The 20,343-nt window shown below is 40.7% G+C and overlaps 1 protein-coding gene across 2 annotated transcripts; it reads left to right on the top strand.

The window, feature by feature from the left end:
• The first annotated feature begins 583 nt into the window (after window positions 1–583).
• LOC111661169 (immunoglobulin-like domain-containing receptor 2) lies at window positions 584–19,988 on the top strand. Of its 2 annotated transcripts, XM_023414650.2 has the most exons (10): window positions 584–748; window positions 4,111–4,485; window positions 7,735–7,854; window positions 11,420–11,476; window positions 13,439–13,585; window positions 13,702–13,869; window positions 14,029–14,157; window positions 14,558–14,903; window positions 15,003–15,720; window positions 17,559–19,988. In XM_023414650.2, exons 1-10 carry the CDS (start codon window positions 631–633, stop codon window positions 17,592–17,594), a joined length of 2,214 nt encoding a protein of 737 aa, XP_023270418.1. In that variant the 5' UTR covers window positions 584–630; the 3' UTR covers window positions 17,595–19,988. The 2 variants fall into 2 exon arrangements, with proteins under 2 accessions (XP_023270418.1, XP_023270419.1); XM_023414651.2 differs by lacking the exon at window positions 11,420–11,476.
• Window positions 19,989–20,343: the final 355 nt, after the last annotated feature.

The following is a 20,343-nucleotide window of genomic DNA, read 5'->3' on the forward strand; positions in this document are numbered from 1 at the left end:
ATTATATCATATTATTATCATAATAATTTTATGTAATCATCATTATTTGTAGTAGTGTAGTGGTGATTGATATTAATTGTTATTAATATTAGTAGCTGGGGGATTCATTCATGTTTGAAACTTTTATTTTGTATTTTTTTAATGTTTAAAAATGTCCTAACCATGTTTCTGACTTCACCCTTCCGCTTCCCTCCATCACCGCCACCATCCATTGTCTCTAGAAAGAGACCACCCTTCTGCGCAAAGTTACACGACTAGTACCGGATATGTGGTCATATGGACTTCAAAATAAAATGATAATGTAGAACGTGGTTATCATTCATTCAGACTTTACTTAAAGGAAAGTGCCACTATGTGAAAACGCTCAGATAAATAGTAAATATAATTATTTAAGATTAAAAAAAAAATGCCAGTATTCATCTGCTTATACCAATACTCAAAATTGTTTGTGACTTATTCCACCGTACCTGTCCTCTCAACACGCGTTCTCATTTACTGTCTCCGGCAGCAAAGATTTTATTCTGAAAAGACAATAACCGGAAGTTATGAGTTTTATTTTCTAGCTTGACGCTGGTCCCGTTATTTGCCAGTTAACTGTCTAACTTTGAGAGCCTGAAACATCGTTCAGGGATGGGGCGAAAGAGAGAGGAAGACTCCGTACATCAGAAAACCTGTATGACATTAACCTGCAGGATTTGGAAAACGTTTTTGACGCCGAACTTGTGGATTTTTATCCTTTGTCTGGCAGGTAAGAGAAGATGAACAGAGAAAAAAGATGGAATCCGCTCTCACTGAAGTGGTGTAACAGGTTGTTGAACTCAGGTTTGAGTTTGGAGTAACGGTAACGTTGAGCTAACGTCACTGTAGACAACTAAACTTACCTGCTTCACTTATGAATGAACGTGTTGTGTTGGGACGAGTTAGATAAGTATATGTAACTTTGGATCAAAACTTTCCTCTTCCCACATGAATAATTATATGTTTTATTAGCCAGGTGTCTTTTTCCTGCCAGAGATACAAGGCATTTCAACATATCTAAGGCTCGTTTCCTCAAAATTTAATACAGAAAACTGTAAACATGTAAGGTGGTTTCATGGCTTTTGGCCGGTATACTAGCTGTGCTTCAGTCAAGTCTTACACTGTATTTAGTCATGTGTGAATGATCTGACCAGAAGCTTTGGGGGTTGTGGATTAGGAGGTCTAACTTCAGACAAATTTAACTGGGTCTCTCCGTGAAATTACAGTTTACCACGCCATTTTATTTTAGTCAAAATACCCCACTAATACCTTAAAAAATACATGTAAAAGTGGAAAAAACACACAGCAGATGTATGTCACCTAGAGAAAGATTGATTCCACAACTGATTTATGATGAGATAAAACTGAAAAAAGCATTCATTTAGGTTACCTAAAGAAAAAGGCCTTTGAAGGTATTAAGCCTTGATTAAACTGATTAAACGAATTAAAATGTATGTAATTTTTCTTTTTAGCAAAACCTGCCTGGAAAATCACCAGTGCCATTTTTCTTGACCTTAAATTAATTACTATTACTAATATTTTTAATTGATTAATCCATCCATCCGTTCATTCAAACATTTTATCCGGGTCCAGGTCATGTTTAAATTATGAGCAATATACCCGGAAATAATAACAAAAAAGTGAAAATTGATTTACATGAATTTTTTGTCAATGTCAGGTATCCCAAGATCACAAATCACACATTCGCCTTAAGGGGCTTAAAAATCTGTATATCATAACAACATCCTCTGCCCTTAGACCCTTGAATCGGACAAGGAAAATCTCTCCCGAAAAACTTACTTGCTAACCTTTTATCTGGATTTTTATGTGGAAAATGTTTTCTGATATTATTCTCCTCAAATGAAAACAAATGTGTTTGAAACAGGACAGCAAACATTTATTCTGCATTCATGTCTCCCTAAAACTAACATTCAAAGCAAAATTCCTCTGTCCAATATTACATCTCCTCCGCCTGCTTTCATTTTCTGCTCTGGAGGTGGCTTCCTCTGAAAACTAATAAAGCCCAGCTCGCCCTGCAGCCTGTGATCCCAGGAAGACCAACCTCCTGGGTTTTTTTTTTTGTTCCAGGTCTTAGAAGTCAAAGTCACGTTCTCCCTGAGGAATTTATGTTTGAGTCAACTTGATTCATGTTGGTCTGAAAATCAAACTCCATAGAAGTCCACCTCAACCTCAGACGTTTACTGTAAAACCAAGTTGGCAACAGATGACACAAAGAAGCATTTAAAGACATACCTACACAATACCAATATCTACTGGTAACAAAAATAAAGGCATGCATGGTGTGAACAATATTATCCACAGGCTTTTTAAAAGTGATTTCTGTATATTTTGTATTTTTCAGTAGCATGCAATTGGCCGCTCTAAATACTGTAAATAACATACATGCGCAAGTAAAATAATACTTAAACATCAATTTTCTCCATCATACAGTTTTGGGTTTACCCTAGTAGTAATTCTGTTGGTAACAAGGTTGCAGCTAATGACTATTTTTGTTATTGAATTATGATATACAATATGATAAATTATAATGATAACAAACTCTTTAAAAAGTCTTAAAAATGTCAATTATAGTGCAAAAAGTTATTTTTTTTCTTTTTTTCTATTTCTCAGAGCCAATAATGTCTTAACAATCGCTTGTTTTGTCTGATCAACAGACCAAAACTTCAAGATATTCAATAAACACAGAATACAGACACAGCAAAGGTTCACATTGAATAAGAAGAACCTGCAAATGTTTAGCATTTTTGCTTAATAAATCGCTCAAGCAATCAAGCAATTATAAACTCAAAATAGAAGTGTCAGTAAGTAAGTCATTGTGAAAATCCATAAACAACCAAGAAGGGAGATAATCTTCATAACATTGTGCTGTGAACTGTGCCTGGTCTGGATTAAGCGAAGTGGACCCCCTCTCATCCCTTACCTCATCCCTGTTCACTGGTCCGGTTCAGTCACACCTCCCACTGTTTAACCTGAAAAACACACAGCAGCAGCAGCAGCACACAGATGTTTTGGGGTGTGTGTGGGTAGGTGGGTGTGTTTTTTTCACATGGTCATCTCTCCAGTCTTTGTTGCTGTTGAACTGCCGAGCTGGAGCTCCTGGTCATCATGTGACCCCGAGTCCTGCGGCTTCAGAAGCTTCAAAACAGCCTCAGGTCAACTCAGCTCACAGTCAGATTTCACCGAGCCAAAGCAGCTCAGTCAGTTTCAACACAGCCTTGACTGCATCATGTTTCATTTCATTCCAGCTAAAAGAAAAATAAAAGCATGCAAGTGTTTTTAGTTACTGTTTACCTTGATATATTTTTAATTTACTGAATTTCTTTTGGAAATAGGAGGTAATTTCAATCAAGTTGAGAAAAGGCATGTTTCCCATGAGCCATGTAGGGAGTGTGTGATTAGTTAGCTATTTTTAACATGTGCAGACAGGAGCAGGTGTCTCCTTAGACCTCGATTCAACTGAGCGTCTGAATCATTGTGTGTTGCTCTTTGCTGCAGTAGTCCTTAATCCCCTTCATTACACATTCCCATTTATTACTGACACCTGCTTTGGCTGCTGGATCTGTGGTGTGCCAGAGGTTTTCAAACTCTGTGTGTGTGTCCCTACTACCACATGATGATTCTCAGGCTAGTTCTCGAGTCATAAGGAGAGTCCTTTTTTCTATGATTTCTAAGCAGATTTGTGGACGTTTATATGCAATGGACATTGGGGACAATAAAATCCGGAAAGTGTACGCTATGTCACAGTGAATCAAAAAATATCTGTGTCATCTCTGCGTTATGACTCAGAGAGGAAGGAGTGTGACTTACGATGCAATTCGTGGCAATCAGCTTGTTTTTAGAACGGCAACGTGCACCCTCTGAGCCTCCTCTTCAACTCTCTTGAAAACCAAAAACAACTGTGTTGTGGTCTCCATCCCATACCAAATAATCACTCATTAATCACTGACTAAAACCATCTCCTGACTGAGTTCAACAAACACAATGAATGTAATGATTATTTAGACACTCTTTTTTAACTTTCCATCCTTTCACACTTTACTGATCCTTCATTATCTCCTTATCCTCCCACAGGTGTCCTCCCTCCCTGTTGCTCGGGGGTTCATGTGTCTGTGAGAGATGGGAAGAGGTATACTGTGCTGTTCCAGTCAGTGGTTCTGCCATGTCAGTACACCAGTGTGTCCACCCAGATCCCCGTGGTACAGTGGGTCTACAAGTCATACTGTCGCGACCGCACGCGGGATTCCTTCAGCTTCCCCGACAGCCAGAGTGGAGGTGGGTTGACGGGTGGAACCGGAGGAGCTGGTGGAGGGTACGAGACGGGGATGGCGGCGAACTACCTCGACTGTTCTGACAGCAGCCGGACAGTCCGAACTGTGGCCTCCATCTCCGGTTCCTCGATCACGCTGTCAGAGTACTACAAGAACAGAGACATCTCCATCATCAACAGTAAGACTTCTGTAGTACTACTTGCATCTCTGGTTCTCTTTCTCTGATGTCCATGCTGAAAGTTATGTCAAGTTTTTCTTTCTCAAATCACACAGCAGCTGTGGAGCCGGCCCAACACATTTCTTTAGTGTAACAGACTGAACTTTAGCTCACCAGCTTTAGATGGAATTTCAGTTGGCAAGCAGTGATAAAGCCAAGTCACAGTGTGCTTTACAGAGGCAGAAACATGGATTAAAATACACAATAGAGAAAAACAATAAAAGAAAGACATAAGATATTAAGGAAATAACAGAATAATAACAGAAATACAAACTCCCAGCAGCACTATGAAACCAAGTCAGAAGGATTTGAAGGGTTTGAAGGATTCATGTTTTTGGGCGTCCAGTTTACTGCATGTAAGTAAAAGCACCTTCTCTGTGTTTTCAACATATTGATCCAAACTATTGTTCTTATTTCTTCTTCTGCCAAACCTGCCAAGTTTTATGAAAGCCATAAATCGGAGAATTGGCCCACACTTCCCACACATTCCCGATCAAATGCCCATTGTCAGAGAGATTCTTTGCACATGTAGAGGAGGTATGAGAGACAGGGGAGGCTCTACTGTAAACTTTACTGATCTGCCAGAACAAACAGGTTATATCACTCAGAAGAAATAAATAAATACCCACCGTTAACAGTTGCCAATGCTACAGTTTGGCATGAGAAGAAAGTGTGATGTGAGATATTAGAGAAGGGGAGGTTTCTTTTTCTGAGGGAAGAGAAAGGGACAAAACTCGTATCCATCCAGTCAGAAATCACTGATCAACTGGACAGTGAACCCATGTTCAGGTGCATGTACAAAATACTGCAGTAAAGACACGTGCAAAAAGGTTATCATTGCCAACTTTATCTTAATAATAATCCTGAATCGAAATCATACATTCAGATTATAAAACTGAATGACATGATGTTCTGAGACTGTATTGTTGCAGATATATTGGTATTGGCACATACACTGTGTCGGCTGACAAATAACACAAAACACTGAAATAAAAAAAATAAAAAAAAATAAAATATGTTTTGCTGTAGCTCAGGAGGTGGAGCGGGTTGTCCACTAATCAGAAAGTCGGTGGTTGGCTCCTTACCTCTGCAGTCCATGCGTCGGAGTGTCCTTGGGCAAGATAATGGCTGTTCCATCAGTGTGTGTGTGTGTGTGTGTGTGTGTGTGTGTGTGTGTGTGTGTGTGTGTGTGTGGTAGAAGTATGAATGTGTGTGTGAAGGGGTGAATGTGGCTTGTAGTGTAAAGTGCTTTGAGTGGTTGATAAGACTAGAAAAGCGCTATATAAGTCCAGTCCATCTAACCATTATATAGTTTGTCTTCCAGTTTGCAATGACAAGTTTCTTTTCCAAATGCCCCGTATCTTTGTTATGTCTGTTAACAAAAATATTGGCCAATATATTATCATATTGATTTTTTTAAATATCAGTATTGGTCTCAAAAATACAAGGTTGATTGGGCTCTTAAAAATCTGTCTAGCAGCATTTTCCCTGTGTCGTAGCAGCAGGCTGGGCTGCCTCTCCCACATGGCAATAAGGTGTGTTATTAATCAAATCTGTCATGATAATGAAGGCAGTGCAGTAGTGAAATTGTTCATCAGTTTACAGCAGATTAACCATAGGAATTCACTCTCATGCCATCCCCCTTTTCCTGAGGTCTACATTTCCTTTACAGTCTCACCATCGTGCCATTCAAGGATCATCTAAGGGACCCTACTGTCTGTGTGTGTGCTTGACAGAGTGGTGGCCTTGTTTGCAGGCCTCAGATATATGGAGCTCTAACTCTGGCAGAAGAATCAACCTTCTCTTCACCAGCCAGGAACACAGACAAAAGAAGCAGTTTTCATGCTGTCCTCTCATTCATCCCGACCTCTCACTCCTTCCCTCTGATGTACTTCAATGTTCCGCTTTTATTTTTACTCTCTAGAGCTCTCCACATCCCACCGTTCACACACTCATTTCTCTAAGGGAAAGGTTTTTCTTTCTCTCTCTCTGTCCCACTCCACCTCCTGTCCTGTAGCAGGTCGGTGTAGTCATATTGTAAATGAACAAAAAAGTGAAAGCTACTTTGCCTTCAGAGACGGCCAGTCATCCATACCCATTTAATCCTATTCAGGGTCACAGGGAGGCTGGAGTCTGTCCCAGCATGCACTGGGCAGGGGGTTGGTGTTCTGTTAATCACATGGTTAACACAGACAAACCAACACACTGACTTGCACTCATGGCCATTTAAAAGTTGGCAGTCCGTCTGACTAGCACATCTTTGGAGTGCGTGAGGAAAGATAAAATTAATCAAAGAAAATGTGTTTGATTTCATCACAAGGTAGCTTAAAGGTATGCTGCATGAGTGGTGGTGTCACTTTGTTGAGGGAGAGACTGGTCAGCCTGTCATTCCTCCTTCTTCCTTGGCTAACAGGAAAAGGAAGTGAATTATACAACCCATTTCCTGTCTGCTGTATTTATATGTCTGACCCCCTTTACAATGGAGTCAGCAGCCAAGTATTGTCTTGAGTGTGCAACTCTTGGACCAAACCATATCTGAATTGTTTTAACGGCTTGAAATCTTGCTTCCATAAATGAAAAAGGACAAATTAAGTGAAGTGTAACTTAATGCATCATTCTGAGAGTTCACTAATACACTATGGGGCCAAAAGTATGTGGACCCCATTGTTCACATACAGTACGTTTGTGTAGTTTCTGTCTTGAGTTGTTTTTGGTTTTTTGGCTATATGGTTTTCTGAAAAGAGAAAGGTTTTCTGGAAGAACTTGACTGAACTTGAGAGATGCCCAACTTTGACCCCATCCAACACCTGTGGGATGAACTGGAATGCCAGGCCTTGTCACCGAACATCAGTGGTTGTGGAGGGTCTTCTCAGAAGTGTGAGGGTTGTCATAGCAGCAGATTAATGTCCATGGTTTTGGAATGAGATATTCAACAATCACACATAGCTGTGATACTTAGATTGCCGAGTATAGACTTTAAAATGCAGCAGAAACATTATGGATATGATATAATTTTCCAGGTTTACTAACTCCAAGAAATACACAATTTACGTGTTTTAAAAGATGTTAAAAGGAGAAAGGATGCATTTTCATGTATTGCCCACTGCCATCGTTTCCCCTGTTTTCTTTTATGATTTGCGTATTTTTCATTCCCTGCAGCTTTAAGGACTTAGTTTCTCATGTTTAACTTCTTCCCTTTTTCTCATGCAGAGGCAGACCTGAGGATAGGAGAGGTCCAGTGGGGAGACAGTGGAGTTTACATCTGTAAAGTGGTTATATCCGATGATCTAGAGGGACCAAACGAAGCCTCTGTCGAGCTGCTGGTTCTGGGTAAGATGCCACTACTTTCCCAACATGCCTATTTGTAAATAATTTTAGCTTTGGAACAAAAGCAGTTTGGTGACATTCGCACCATTCTCTGCAAATATCTCCTCTGTGTCTCATCGACTTACAAATTCAACAGTGTGTTTCCAGTGTTGGTGCGAGCTTTGGTTGGTTATGGCAGATTCATTGTCGTTGAACCTGCAAATTTACATTGTAGACCAATTTAAACAATGTGTTATTGAGTCATTGATTCTAGCAGTGTTGCATCACCTTGTTTTATACAATATTAGACTTTCACTGTAAATTGAATTTTACAAAACAAGGCCTTTATAAACTGAGCTATTCATCAATGACAGCACAATACAAGCTCATTAATGAGATGATTTATAACAAGCAGTGGCACTTTGAGGGCAGTCTTGTCTGTCTTATCTGTAACAACTGCATTTTCTCATGCTGTATATTAATATATTGAACAAGGTGATGAAACTTGATTACTGGAGAATAATTATCACTTGTTTCAGTCAGACGTTCACAATAATATTCCACTTATACCTACGTATGTGTGCGCACATGTGTGTGCATTCTGTTGTCCCATGTTGTAAAAGTATCTGTAATGCGTTGTGTTACAGTGACAGTGTACTTTTCTGTGTTCAGTTACAACAAATGTTACCATGGCAACACCTGAGAGGGTATGTGGCTCTTGGTGCCCTAATTCACTCTGTGGCTGAACTTTTGTTTGGCTGGCACTCAGAGACTAATGTGTGTGCACAAAAAGACACACACACACACACACACACACACACACACACACACACACATACACACACACATACACACTCAGAAATACACACACAAGTATCGGACAATAAGCTTTTACAGTTTGCAAAGACTTGCGTGTGTTCTGGATCCTGTTTAACGCTGGGTACGGCCTCAGTATGATAGTATGTTACAGATAATGGTAGGATAGGATAATGCTACACACAAATGAAGATGACTTGATTTTCCTGCATGAGGTGCCCTTTGCAGTCTTCAACCTGGCATGACAGACCCTAAATCCACCTTGGTTTAGCTAATATAGGATGTGAGGCACTTGAAGTGTTTCCATAACAACAGTTGGGGCCACAGCGAATGGATGGGGGGCCTCCTTTGTCTTTTTAGCAAATGGCTTCACAGAAAAGCAGACAGGGAAGATTTAATGATGTGGGGGAGGGACAGCAGGGCGTAGTGACACAAAAGATGCAGGATGACACCATGTGAGACGTTTTACTGATGTGGACGTGTGAGAACTCAGTGGTTGAAAAAAAAAAGAAGAAAAAGAATCAGCTTTATTCCCGTCTGCCTTCAAGTTTCAGTGCCATTTTAATAGAGCAGAAGCGACCTGCTAATGATCCAAAACTTAAATAAAACATTGAAATGTGCAGTAAAGTAATTTGCCACGTGCAAAGTGTTCCTCAGTATTTTGGACTCCAGCACAAGATTGAACTATTTCATATATGGTGTCAACTGTAGTGGGCTGATATTTAAAAAATAGCATTTTAAATGTATCAAACAGAAGTTTTGGAAACATGGGGTCAGCAAATATCAGAGACAAATACACAGGTGTATTACATACAGGGGGTTGAGTATTTTTGCCAAAAGTTAAAGACAAAAAGGAGAAAAAAAAACACAATTAGAGCCAGTTTCCTGTTAATAACAATCCTTTCATCCAGTATTTTTCACACTGTAAACAGAAGGTTCAAGTGATCTTTTCCACTAAGCGTAGATAGTTGGCAGACCCTATGAAAAGTGCCATAGTATACAATGGTTTCTCTGAAGCTGGCATTTGGTAACAGTGTTTGTACTTTTAACCATAAAAGATACAGAGAAAAATGAAGCCAAGTATCCTTGACATTAAATGTCCCACTTTCTCCCAAAAAGTCTGAGTATGTGGACAATGTAGCTCACAATGACTCCTGACCTCCCTGTAACAGAGCAGGCAGAGGGAGATTTTCCTGATAGAGTTTAATAAAAATATGATAGATAGTGGTAGACTTAAAAGTAAGTGAATTGTTGGGCCCAGTACTAAATGCTGTATGAAGACAGGTACAGCATCTGTGAAGTCACATCGTTCTTGGACAAAAGATTTTAGAGTTGTTTTGTATAGTTATGGAAACTTACAAAGAGTTATCTGGTATTCAAACACCATGCGCTGGGATCACCCTATAGGGTAAAACAAGCAATCCCAACATATTTAAAGTAAATCTTGGTGAATCACCAGCCTGCAGGAAAATTCATGAGTGGGAGGCAACTTCACTAGTGAGCTGCCTTCAACTGCTTGAGCAGGAGGGAGACAGAAGACAAAACAACAGATTATAAAGAATTAGAGGTGCCTTACATGTACAAATGTACATAATACAAATTTCAGCACTTATTTGATTTTTAATTCATGTGGTGATTCAGCTGCTTCTCAGTAATTTTAATAGGTTTCTCTCTGTTTTCATATCCAGCAAAGAGCACGCTTAGTCTTCCAGAAAGATACTAAAGTGAGGTATGTGCACTGTCAGCCAGAGTCGGGCCAAGATAGCCTAGCCTGCTCCCTGTTTCTCCAGTCCTTCTCTCTCATGCTCAGCACTCCTTTCCTCCTCTCCACGATAATCGTACTGTCAACAGTAAAACACCAGTATCATTTTCACTTTTTATAAAGCTTTATCTTTCAAGGTCCCATGGAAATATGCACCCAAACAACACACACCCAAACTGAACACATTCATCCACATTTTTGCACCAGCTTGTGGACACACTGCCCCTTATCTATCATCTTAATGCTTCATTCGGACAGCTACTGACCTTGTGTGGAGTCCCTTAAAGTGATCTATAAAAGAAATAATGAAAGGAGAAAGACATAACACTTGCAAGATACCAGAAACAACAATTGCCAGGTGGTTATGGTTTTTAAGGGCTTGGGTTATTTCTGGTGTTGATGTTTTCTTTTCCTGAAACATATTTATGTCTAGAGGTAATCAAGCTTACCTTCCATCAAAATTGCCAGATTTAAACCTTTTACTCTTTAAAAAAATAAATTTACTTTATATTTTAGACAAGTCAGACAACAGAGAGACAAATGAATAGTTTCAGGAGCAAAATGTTTCTCAGGGTCTGGATATGAGGAATGTTCCCACCTGTGATTTTTGCAGCTCTGCATGTAACATTACTCACAGCTCCCGCCTGTTTGTCATGTTATCTTCGTGACAATGATTCATGTTCCAGTCCGTCTTCTTATCAGACAGATAACCTGACAGCTTTTAATATCAGAAATTAGATGACCAATCTGCTTATCAGTTGCTCTGATGCGGAGACTTACTGGAACAAGGCCAGAATGTCCTCTGGTGCATGCAGCTGTTTACCTGCCAACTTTTTCTATCTGTTTATCTGTCTTTTAGTCTTTGTTTTTGTCTTCCTTGTCTCCTTGTGCATGCTGCTGCAGCAGTAACTTCTTTGAATCAATCATTCCAGTTTATATCATCGCCATTCCCACACTCTCCTCTCCTCTCCTCTCCTCTCCTCTCCTCTCCTCTCCTCCGTCTCTCTCCAGGTTTCTCAGGTGTGCCTGAAGATCTGCTGCCAGACTTTGATTTGAAGATTATGCCAGGTAGGGGCATAATGTGTTCTCCCCCTTACCTGGTTCTTTTCACTCATACTAACCCTACTTACCGCTCTAAACATGGGTGTAGGAACCATTTGGATGATGGTGGTGCAGGGTATTCTCTATGGATGGATTTTTGCAGACAATACATCAATCATTTAGATTAGAGGCTGATAAATAGTTCCTGTGCTAACGGCTCTAATACTGGCTAAATCAGTAAATAATGAAAACAGGTGTTTGGGATTCAGCTATAAAGACGCTTCAGAGCCGTTTTAACCCGACAGTCTGATCCTCACTCGTCAGATAATGAGCTGACCGTTGCTCCTGCTAACATGAGCTGTGCTGGAAAACAGCTATTATGGTCATTATAGTTATTTATGGTTGTGGTTAACGTGTCATCCCACATAGTTTGGACACTACCCAGTAAAAACCTAGCAATCAAGAGGGTGGGAAGTTTGTTTATGTCACATCAAATTCCAGTAATAGCACAGTGTTTGTGGGAAATGATAAATGAATGGATGGTTTGTGTGGAAGTAGCTCCCAAAATGACCTGGTATGATACACTCAGCCAGAATGGTTACTGCAAGCTTATCTCTCAAGTTAGAGTCACATTAGTACATGTTGCTGTCCGCATTCACTCCCACACTGCTCTGAATTGTAATTGTGTTGGTGCAATCCTTATGTGTATGTGTGTGGGGGTGTGTGGGGGTATGTGTGCGTGTATGTGTGTAGGGGTCATAATGGTTGCAAATGAGATCACATTAAATGCTGGTTTGTTGTAACAGCCAAATCTCCAGTATCTCACAGAACAGCATAAACTGTCCTTTTCCTTCCTGTAGCAAAAGCAGTTTCCTGTGTGTGAGTGTCTGTGTTTGTTTTTGGTGTCCATGTGTCCGTGTGTGTCTGTGAGAGACAATACTGTCCTTGGTTTTAAATTGTTAAAGATCTCCTTATCTACCTTCTCCTTCCCTTTCCGTTGCTTTGTCCCTATAGACAGATACATGTAGTTCATCTGTTGTACTTGCCGTATCACTCACAAACAAACTCTCTAATTTTCTTAGTTTTTGTTGCCTCTTACATTCTGGTTAAGATATGTTCTGATTTGTAAATAAAAACTACCAATGATAGAAGACAACCCAGCCTCCGCTCCGAGCTAATGCCCCATAACTTTACAGTTTACAATGATTCTTCACTGTGTTATGTCCCATCCCAACATGCCTCTTCTACAGGAAACCCATCACATTAAGGAAGATTTCATTGGACCTTCAAGCAGCATTTGTGCATTCAGGAAAAAATATGTTCAAATGTTTATTCCATTTGCATAAAATTTAGTTTATTAATCTTCAGGGATTTTTCTCTTGTTATTAATTTACAAACTCACATACAGAGACATGCGTTATTACAAGTGTAGCTCCCGTGTTAGCTGAAGTGAAGCTTGAGCGATATGAAAGGTGAACAGAGTACTGAATGTTGCAATTCACATTAAACACATTAATTAGGACAGAGAGTTGTAGTCTATGCAGATAGTTTGTTTACAGTCATTGTAAACATGGAGATGTTCTGTACAGAAGGGAAAAGCAGGAAAACACTGCTGGACAGACAGATGTAAAGGCAAACTCTGCTGATTTTACACATCCTAGTCTGTTTACAGGCAGTACTACTGTATATATGAAAAGAGGGAGCTATGTGAAATCTGACAAAGTAGCCCAAGTCACTTGAGGCAGCATTATTTGGGCTTGAAGCCTACAAGTTTGAAAATGATGCATCAATTCTATTTTTTTTTTTATTGTCTATCATGATTCTGACAATGTTATAGGATTGCAAAGCTAAATAAGTTGAATGCTCTTCAAAGCTAACAGCCATGTTCAAGCCAAGTATGACTACACAGTGATCAAGTCAAGCTGTTCCTATGTTAATATGTGTTGGTCATTATTTATATGTGGGATTCTGTGTTGTGTGTGCTTCCAGAGTGGGTGTTTGTGGCGGCGGTGGCTTTGGGCAGTGTGTTATTCCTGCTGTTTGTTGGGATTTGCTGGTGTCAGTGTTGTCCTCACTCCTGCTGCTGCTACGTCAGCTGCTGGTGCTGCCCCGACACGTGCTGCTGCCCCAGACACTGTGAGTATATAAACACACACGCAGAGGTCCTCATGTTCAGAATACTGACAGTGTTTGGACAAAGTATGTTTTTCTGGAAAAGCTGAATGGAATCATGTGTTGCTTTTTTTTTTTAGTGTATGAGGCAGGTAAGGGTATAAAGACAGGTACCTCCACCCCTCAGCCACCTGCCTACCCTCCATACTTTGTCTCTGGTGTCCCTACAATGGTCCCCATCGCTCCCCCCTCCCTAGTGGACAAGATGTCTTCTGCCCCCCCCTCAGATGGCAGCGTACTAACAGCAGGTGAGGTCTTACTCTTTGTTAGCAAGTTAACCTGTCAAAATAAAATAGTGAACTAGAAAAATATGCAAAAACACCAGTATGGTCCTCAAACCACAATGAACACACACATAAAGACAAACAGACGTTTGCTATGCTGATGGGTCAAGTGTGTATCTCCAGTGCCGATGCATGCTGTAGGGATTCCCTACCGTGTGCCTTCACCTCAGGATCAGGACTCTCTCAGGGTGCTACAGTATGTAGAGAAACAACTGGCTCACTTCAACCCGGCCAGGTCCAACAGTCACCAGTGTAAGCTTCATAAACCCATCCTGTGGCTCTGCTCTCTCAAAAATCTTTCAAAAGATTTGTCCACAATGTCAATGAATAGTGGCCGCATGCTCTACTGTTTATTCCACTGCCAATGTCTTTTTGGCTTTTTATTCTCTTCAGCTTGCCTCTCTGCACTCAAGCTTTCTGCATGTTGAATGTCCTGTAGTTCAGATGTGATACAGTAGCAAGTGTGCATGCCTACTTACGTAAAAGAATATGTTCTAACAATTCTCCCTCCAACATTGTGTAATCTCTTGCAAACCTTGACTGACTTTCTTTATCTGCAGTTTCTTCCTTCAGGAAACATTTTCTCTTCAATTGTTAATTTCTCTGTTCAATCATTCGTCATTGATTCATTATCTTATTTTGATCTGTTTAGCCTGTAGTCTGTCTGAGCTGAGCTCTCTCCACGAAGGAGAAACTGGCTTCCGCCAAACATATCGCAATGTCCAGAAGAAAGCTCTGCCCGCCATCCCTGACCACGATCCTCAGCCTGAACCCCAGCGCTACCGTGACAACCGCAGCCCGGAGCCACAGCGTTACCGTGACAGCCCCTCTTCACCTCAGCATCATCGTGATGACCCTGACTCCGACCCTCGGCGGTGCCGGGACGATCCGCCCCCTCAGCGACGATACAGTGACGACCCACCATCCTCCTCACAGTCACGCAGGCTTGGCCGTAATCAACAGCAACAGAACCACAGCGAGGAGGACAACCACAACAGGTACAGACAACTCTGAACACACAAATTACGTACATACACACCCATACGAACATACACTATACTCTGTCCTCTCCTGGCCTCTCCTGCTGTGTTTTGCAGGTGGAACCCTCGTTCAGAACATCTGCATAGAAAGACGTACCGCTCACTGGATGAGCTGGAGGAGTTTGCTGCTTCCTACAAGCAGAGGGGAGGCAGAGTGATAGAGAAGAGGGAAGAAGAACAGGGAGACTATGAGATGGACTTTCTGGAGTTCAGTCGATATCCTTCCTATCGCAATGGCCCGCCTCAGCATTACCACAACGATGAAAATGAGCTCGGAGACAGCAGGGACCGTGAGGATCATCCCAGACGGAGCAAGAAAAATGGACGCACCATCAGCCCACTTCCGTCACCCAAAAAGAGGAGGGGCACTTGGGATAGTGAACGTCCTGTTCCACCTCCTCCCAGAGTCAGTCCACCATCAACTTCCTCTCAAGAAAAGGACTATGATGGCACATTCCTGAACAGCCTGCTGGAGCGTAAGGCTAAGTTGCGTGGGGTCAGCCAGGGGAAGAGTGGGGCCAGGGGTGAGGAAGATTCAGACACACCCTCAAAAGGCAGCTCGAAAAAGAGCAGCGGGGAATCTAGTCGGCACTGCAGCCGTTCGCCTAGTAACAGGCCTGAGGCAGATTCACTGCCTCCTTACTCAGACACAGAGCGAAACAGAACTGACAGGCCATCTCCACAGCTACTCCCCACACACACTCGCTCATCTCAACCTCCTGCCCATTCCCTGCCCGGTCGCAGAGAGGAACCCAGAGACAAATCCCGGAAAGTGGTGAGTTACATTGAAGCCTCTAAATGATTGGTACGATTGTCTGGTGGTTCTGCTAGTTTGCAGCAACAGCAGTGAGTAGAACTTAGTGAATAGCATCTTCTCTAGTTGTTGAAAACTAGTTACTGGTGTTCAATTGATGAAAATATTTGTTAGAAGAATATTAACATGAGGCTAACTAGAGTATTTAACACTGAATGTTGTATTTACTGCTTTTTAAGGGAGTCTAATAGGGTGTTATGTAAACATTACCGTTTTCCGAGGGGTTCAATTTAGTCCCTGTACAATAGTTCAAAGGGGCAAAAAGTCCTGGCACCACTGATCCTGGTTTTTAATGATTTAGAAACAGGCAAATCAAGGAAGTACTGAGTGACTCTAGTGTAACAATTTGGGCAAGGATCGGACATTTCTTGTAATGTTTAGTAAGATTAAAATATTGTTATGTTTTTGGCTTCCTGAGAGTGTGAGGGAGATGCGGTCAAGGGAGGTAATGTGTGAACAGAGAGAGGGAGCAGTAATGTGAGAGCAAAGCAAGCGAACAAGAGGTCAAAAAGGACTGGACATCCATGAAGTGAGCCAGGAGAAGCTTAGCTCATCAGTCAACACACCTTTAAATGCACACAGAGATCATAGAAAAGCATTCGCTGTCGTATTGGTTCTCCACCACCCAAACTGCTGCTTTAAGTTGGTGGTATATTTATACATACATGCTTTAGGTGGGAAGTTCTTTCGTCGGCGTTATCCCCTTTTCAAGATGGTGAAGATGAATTTAATCTAACCTCCTAGGACCTGGCGTCCACATATGTGGACCTCACATTTTGGGTTCTCTAGACCACAATACTAACTTTTTCTCAACAAGGGCCTTGTGACCACATATGAGGATATTATACTGCCACTCAGTAATCGAAATTTAAAACTAATGTCCTCATATGTGGACATCATTTTTCTCAGGTCCCAATGAGCCTAAATAGCAAAGAGAAATTAAAAATGCACGCCATGCAAGAGTTCGGGTCTTAGGAGGCTAAAATGATTTAAGACATCTTTGAGCAGATCTGTATGTGTTGTGGTCAGACAAGCATCATGTGAGCGAGGCTGTGTTGTTGGCCTTTGCATTGCAGCGCAGTTTCTCAACTTCAGCCTGTGAAAACCTTTTTAGGCCCCAAAATGTTCATGAACATGCACTTTGAGAGTGATCATGTGAACTGGATTATGGCACACTCTGGTGTTCTGTTTTCAAGAGCATGGAGCGAGCTCCAAACAGATCACACAGAGAAGATTATATATTTCAAACCTGTTATAAAAAATCATATCAATATGTAATATTCCCCACATGGGGTCCCAGCTCTAAGGTTGAGAAACTCTGACTTACAGTGTAAATAAGGTTTGTAGGCCTACAGTAAGTGTTGTTGTTGTACCTTTGACAGGTCAGGTTCAGATGCAACCAGGGTGAAAACTAGGTAGAATGCTCTGTTCTGTATCCAACTACTCTCTATAACAATCATAACTGGTTGGCTCCTCCCTGACAAACCTGGGTCAAAATGGTATTCAACATCAAAGTTATCCTGTCAACATCATCCTGTGCAAAAGAAGAAAAAAATAATAATCAGAGTCAGCTCTCTGGCCTCGAGCGGGGGCTTAAAACAAATCTGCAAATAATTTGAAAAAAAAAAAGAGTTGAAATTCAGTTTGTCCCAGGTCCTACCTCACTATAATAACCCTGTTTGGCTAATGTCCATTGCCTCTATCCTGTCTCACTTCACTGAACACAGTTTGCTCTAATATTTTTGTGCAAACTCTCTGCTGTTGTTTTGATCACCCATCCGTTATTTTATCCTCACCAGAGCACTCTGCTCAGCCGAGACTCCCTCATCGTCTGATCGACTGAAAGCCGCAGAGACTGAACTCTTCGAGCAGACTGAGCATGCAGCCACGAAACTCTACGCACATCAGCTGATAAGAGATGACGGAATTGACTTTGAGCGTGGAAAGCCGAATCAGGACCAATGAGTGAAGGAATGAACAACAGATACACTTTCACTATCGAGACTGTTACTGGGGCTTTCTGTCTGTGACGTCGCTGAGTGATGAAGTCACCACCATTCAGTTTCTGTCACGGACACATATCTCAGCTGGACTAACACTGAACTGATGTGGGCTGGGTGTATGACCTGGAGTGTCCCTCTGAGCAGGACACTGTTAGTCTCCCCTCTTCCCTTTATAAAAGCCTCTGAAGCGGAGAGACTTACTTTACGCTTTTAGCACAATGAGTGCATTCATTTCCATTTGATGAGATATCTGCATTTAGAAAGCTCAGTTGCAGAATAGATGGTAAATGACAACACCATTATTATAAAGGACATAATGTAGCTTCAGTTGTATGACAATACACGCACTGTGTCATTCAGTCACATATTCAGGGACTAAAGCACCTAATTCACAGTTCTAACCAGGAGACTTTGATGTTAAGCTGGATGTAGTAACCAACAATACCAAATGTTGATATGATGTGTATCCACAGAGCGGGTGGACATAATAACGCGAACGCCTCATGGAAAAGGATAGTAACTCTTAAAGCTGCATTAAAGCCACAATATGCAAATTCTGGAATTCAAGCTAGCGCTAGCATGAGACTCAAGAGTAAACCACTCCGCTCCTCCTTCATTTGCATCTCCCAGCTCTATTAAGATTAGAGAATATTAGAAAAAGTTATATACTGCAGTTTCAACCAATATTTTTATATTGATAATGTATTAATTAACCTCTAATGTCGCTCCATGTCAGCTGGATGTGTAAATAAGCAAGTGTTTGCTAATGCATTTGCCATAAAATATTGATACGGTGATAGAAGATGTTATCTCAAGTTGTGTTTACAGCTTGTTCTGCTTGTGCACGTGTAACAAAAAAAAAATCAATCAATACTGTTACAAGTAACTTAGTCATGCAGTACATGCACATGAGCCGGGTTATATGAGGTTTAATATCATGTAGCAGCAATTATAAACTAAAAAAAGAAGTCTGGAAATCAAGTGTTTAGAGCAACATAAGATGGAAAACAGCTCTGTAGAGGGCAAATAATCTGCACCTAAACTGCAGCAGTGCCAGTCAGAGTCAGTTTGAGATGTTGTTTAAGATGTTAAGGGTTGTAATTTTGAAAGTCATGACAATACCCAAGCCAAACCCAGCAAGCTGATTGACAAAATACTAAACTAATAAGGGTATTGACTAATTCTGCTAACTGCCCACTGACCAACATCCATATTCGTTACACTACTTGCAGCGGAGGTTTAGTTACTTCTAAGTTAAGGTTCTTATTCATGAAGCAGTAACATTACTTTACCTTGGCCCTGTTATTTCAGTGGAGCTTATCATCTCCTATTAAAACATATTAGAGTTTGTACAAAGTAACTGTTTTAAAACCTAAAACCTGATTAAAAGTTTGTATTTTTTATAAACATTTAAAGTATTGAACTGCTGCTTGGCTGGAAAACATGTTTGTTCTGCAGTATGAACCACCTATTTATGTGTGAGGTGTGACATGATTGTTGTAATTTGTAAATGATAATGTTTGTGTAAGCACTCCACTCGACTATGTACATAAGATGAAGTGTCTTTGATGTGATTACTGTAATTCAACCTTTTTCTTATCACTGCTGAGTCAACAGCTAAACCAACACCTTCTTGTGTTATCTAACAGCCACACACACGTGTACAAAACACACATTACCCTACTGATTTTTGGACATCCACATCTATCAGTTGTATTACTTCTTCTGCCCTAACATAACACCGTACAGTATTTCTTTATTCCTGCCTCCATGGTGGGAAGGCTTGTCTTCAGAAAAGTCTAATGTGCGTGTTTAGTTTTCCTCTGCTGGCTGATATTGACAACTGTGTGTGTGTGTGTGTGTGTGTGTGTGTGTGTGTGTGTGTGATTGTGTGTGAGAGAGAGAGAGATGACTCTTTACTTTTCTGTAAAGGAGACAATGTGTAATTGAGTATGACTCATGTCTTTGTTCATTGTTGTTACCACAGACTGCCTGTCTTCTCTACACAGCTGTGTTAAAACTCACATATGATGTCTGCCAGCTCAGCCACAGAAATCTGCCCTGTTCGTCATCCACATAAAGAATTTGTTACAACACTTTCGTCCATTAAGCGTCCAAAGTATCTGTTTATTAACATGGCAAGATGCAGAGTGGCAAACAAAACAGAAGCATCAACTGTGTTTGTCTGCACATTTTCTCAGTAAATAAACTCAGCAGAAATTTGAAGCCCAGGTTTTTATTTGAGCTTTATTTTAGGAAGTTCAGTTAAAAACATGATGACGTACAGGAAGTGGTGGAACATACTTTAATAAGTATATTTCTGATACAGCTGCACTTAACTTGAGTGTTTCTACTTTATACTTCAGCATCATCATATTTCAGAGTGATATTCTGTATTGACTCCACTACATAGTTGACAATTATAGTTTCTAGTTACTTTGCAGATGAAGATTTTACTTACAAAATATATGATGAGCTTATGAAATACCTTCCATATTTATAGATTAAACCGCCCAACAGTATATAAAGTCATTAAAATTAGTTAAATACAGCCTACATATTAATCCACATTTAATAAAAG

The sequence above is a fragment of the Seriola lalandi genome, unplaced genomic scaffold (assembly GCF_002814215.2).
Source record: "Seriola lalandi dorsalis isolate HSWRI2012SDOR001 ecotype SW California unplaced genomic scaffold, Sedor1 jcf7180002054537, whole genome shotgun sequence".
In the NCBI taxonomy this organism is placed as follows: Eukaryota; Metazoa; Chordata; class Actinopteri; order Carangiformes; family Carangidae; genus Seriola; species Seriola lalandi.

Bases quoted from the DNA above. Each gene is read 5' to 3' on its own strand.
- LOC111661169 (XM_023414650.2), top strand. From the start codon at position 631: ATGGGGCGAAAGAGAGAGGAAGACTCCGTACATCAGAAAACCTGTATG. The intron at 14,158-14,557 runs GTAAGCTTCATA...TGATCTGTTTAG, and splicing joins CAGGTCCAACAGTCACCAGT to CCTGTAGTCTGTCTGAGCTG. The intron at 15,721-17,558 runs GTGAGTTACATT...TATCCTCACCAG, and splicing joins GAGACAAATCCCGGAAAGTG to AGCACTCTGCTCAGCCGAGA.